We start from the raw sequence: 2,274 nt of genomic DNA, 5'->3' as shown, positions 1-2,274 counted from the left end.
TCCTCCTTGGGTTTCCACCAATTGGCATTCCAAGATACATGAATGGGATTTTCATATGTTTACAATTTAAAATATTGGAGAATTGTTTAAGTAATGTTGCCTCCAAACCCACTCCTCCAATTTTAGTTTTGAAGAAATTAACTCTAAGTCCTGAGGCCAGTTCAAAACTTCTCAATATAGATTTTATGACCCAAGCATTTTGAATCTTTGCTTCACACATAAAAAGGGTGTCATCTGCAAATTGTAGTAGTCCCACGTTAATAGCCTTAGATCCCACATGTACTCCATAATACTAATTTTTCTTTACCGCTTGTCTGACCATCCATGCTAGACCCTCTGCTACTATAAGGAAAAGGAAAGGTGCCATAGGGTCTCCCTGTCTAAGCCCCTTTTTAGGACAGAACTCCTTAGTAGGGCTCCCATTAACCAAAATGGACACTGTCGATGATTCCAAACATTCTTTTATCCATGCAATCCACCTAGCACAAAACCCCAGTCTAACCATCATATAGTATAGAAACTCCCAACTCACTGAATCATAGGCTTTTTCATAATCCACTTTGATTATTGCCAGCCTCTTGTTCTTAGCTCTATATTCTTCCACCACCTCATTGGCTACCAAAATGCTATCTAGTAGTCCTCTTCCTTTAATAAATGCCGATTGAGAGTAATCTATTATCTTAGGTAATACACTCTTTAGCCTATTTGCAAGGATCTTAGATATAATCTTATACACACAAGCAACTAAAGATATAGGTCTGTAATCCTCCATACCTAGCGGGTTTCGTTTTTTTGGGACAAGTGCTGTGAAAGAAGCGTTACACCCTTTTGGCATTTGCATTGGAAATCTATTTTTTATTATGAAATAGGCCAAAGCTTTATTGTTTTTATACATGAATTTTCACCATTAGCTTCGATCATTAAGTGTGCAGGATTTTGGGTAGATTAATAATTCATTGCATTTATTTTTAATGTGCAAACCAAAGAAAACAAAAATGAGCATATTAAAACTTTTCCTTTGATCGGTTTTTCTTTATTTATTGTTGGTGGCCTTGATAGCATGAGATGTAATTTTTGATTGAAAATAATCATGAGTGGTGATGAACACAAGTTGTGATTACAAATGGTGCCTAAAAGGAAGGTCAATCATCCAAATTCTTACTTCCAAGAAATGAAAATGCGTGGCAACATCAAAACAAAGAAGGAAACCTAACCTTGTACTTGTGGAATTCACTGAAGGATCCTGAACAGGGACTTCACCAACACGTCAATAACCCACACCATAGCCCATTAGGCAAATAACACCATCACAGTAATGTGCTGATTTAGGGTTTGAGAGAAGGTAATTTGTATTTCTTTCAAGGAGAGTTTGTTTAAGCGTTTTGGGTAGCATCTATCTCAATGTCTCTAATGTCTCTCGTAGAACAACGATTTGGCACATCCATCTAGGACACATGTCAACCATAAAGTTGGGAAATTCAGTAAAATGGTGAAGACTTCATCGCTTTATGAACATTATGTGTATGGTAAGTTGATGAGGAAAAGCTTTTTGACAATGTCACATAAGTTGAAGGCCATGTTAAACTATGTCCATGTGGATTGCTACAGGCCATCGAAAGTTCCATTGTTTTTGGGAAATGTCAAGTATCTTCTTTCAATCATCAATGATTACTCAAGGTTCTGTTAGAACCAGACGATAGAAGATACCCTATTAGATGCAAGCTCCGAGTGATTTTGATGATAACAAAATTTTATTAATTGATGAAAGTGTCTGTTATTATTCATCTAACATTTTTTATCAAGACGATAAACTCTTGTTATCAAATGAGTGGAAGACTGTAGGACCTCGTCTATCGTCTAACACATGTTTGATGATATTGTTTAAGTTTTGCTATATCTAAATTTAATATCTGATATAACAATATCAATAAATCAAGTTCAAGAACTAGTTTGATCTTTGTTCTAATTCTTTCAATGTCTCTTTTAAAATAATTTAGGAAACAAATAGTTATGTTTGAGTTGTTGTTAATGTTATATCTACATGATCTATTTAAGAAGTTTCCTTCAGAAAATGTATTTTTGAATGTTTTAGAAGAACATAAAAATATTCTCTGATCTCAAGATGAAATATAAAGATAAAAAAAGCTTCAAGAGAAGATATTACATGATCAAAGCTTGCAAGAAAGAATAGTTTGAAATTCTACTCTAAGGGGTTTGACAATTATGTAGAGATAATAACATCACAAGGCATTTGTTTATTTTTCATAATCTACA

At 34.2% G+C, this 2,274-nt stretch overlaps 1 protein-coding gene across 1 annotated transcript; it reads right to left on the bottom strand.

Annotated features, from left to right (window-relative positions):
- Positions 1 to 292: 292 nt before the first annotated feature.
- On the bottom strand, positions 293 to 772 carry LOC146885691 (secreted RxLR effector protein 78-like). Its single transcript, XM_085675050.1, has one exon. It carries the CDS (start codon positions 770 to 772, stop codon positions 293 to 295), a length of 480 nt encoding a protein of 159 aa, XP_085531176.1.
- Positions 773 to 2,274: the final 1,502 nt, after the last annotated feature.

The sequence above is a fragment of the Vigna unguiculata genome, chromosome 6, assembly GCF_037176805.1.
Source record: "Vigna unguiculata cultivar grain cowpea cultivar isolate G323 ecotype 2 chromosome 6, ASM3717680v1, whole genome shotgun sequence".
Classification (NCBI taxonomy): domain Eukaryota; kingdom Viridiplantae; phylum Streptophyta; class Magnoliopsida; order Fabales; family Fabaceae; genus Vigna; species Vigna unguiculata.
The sequence above is the reverse complement of the archived record's forward strand: the minus strand, read 5'-3'. Positions and strand labels throughout refer to the sequence as shown.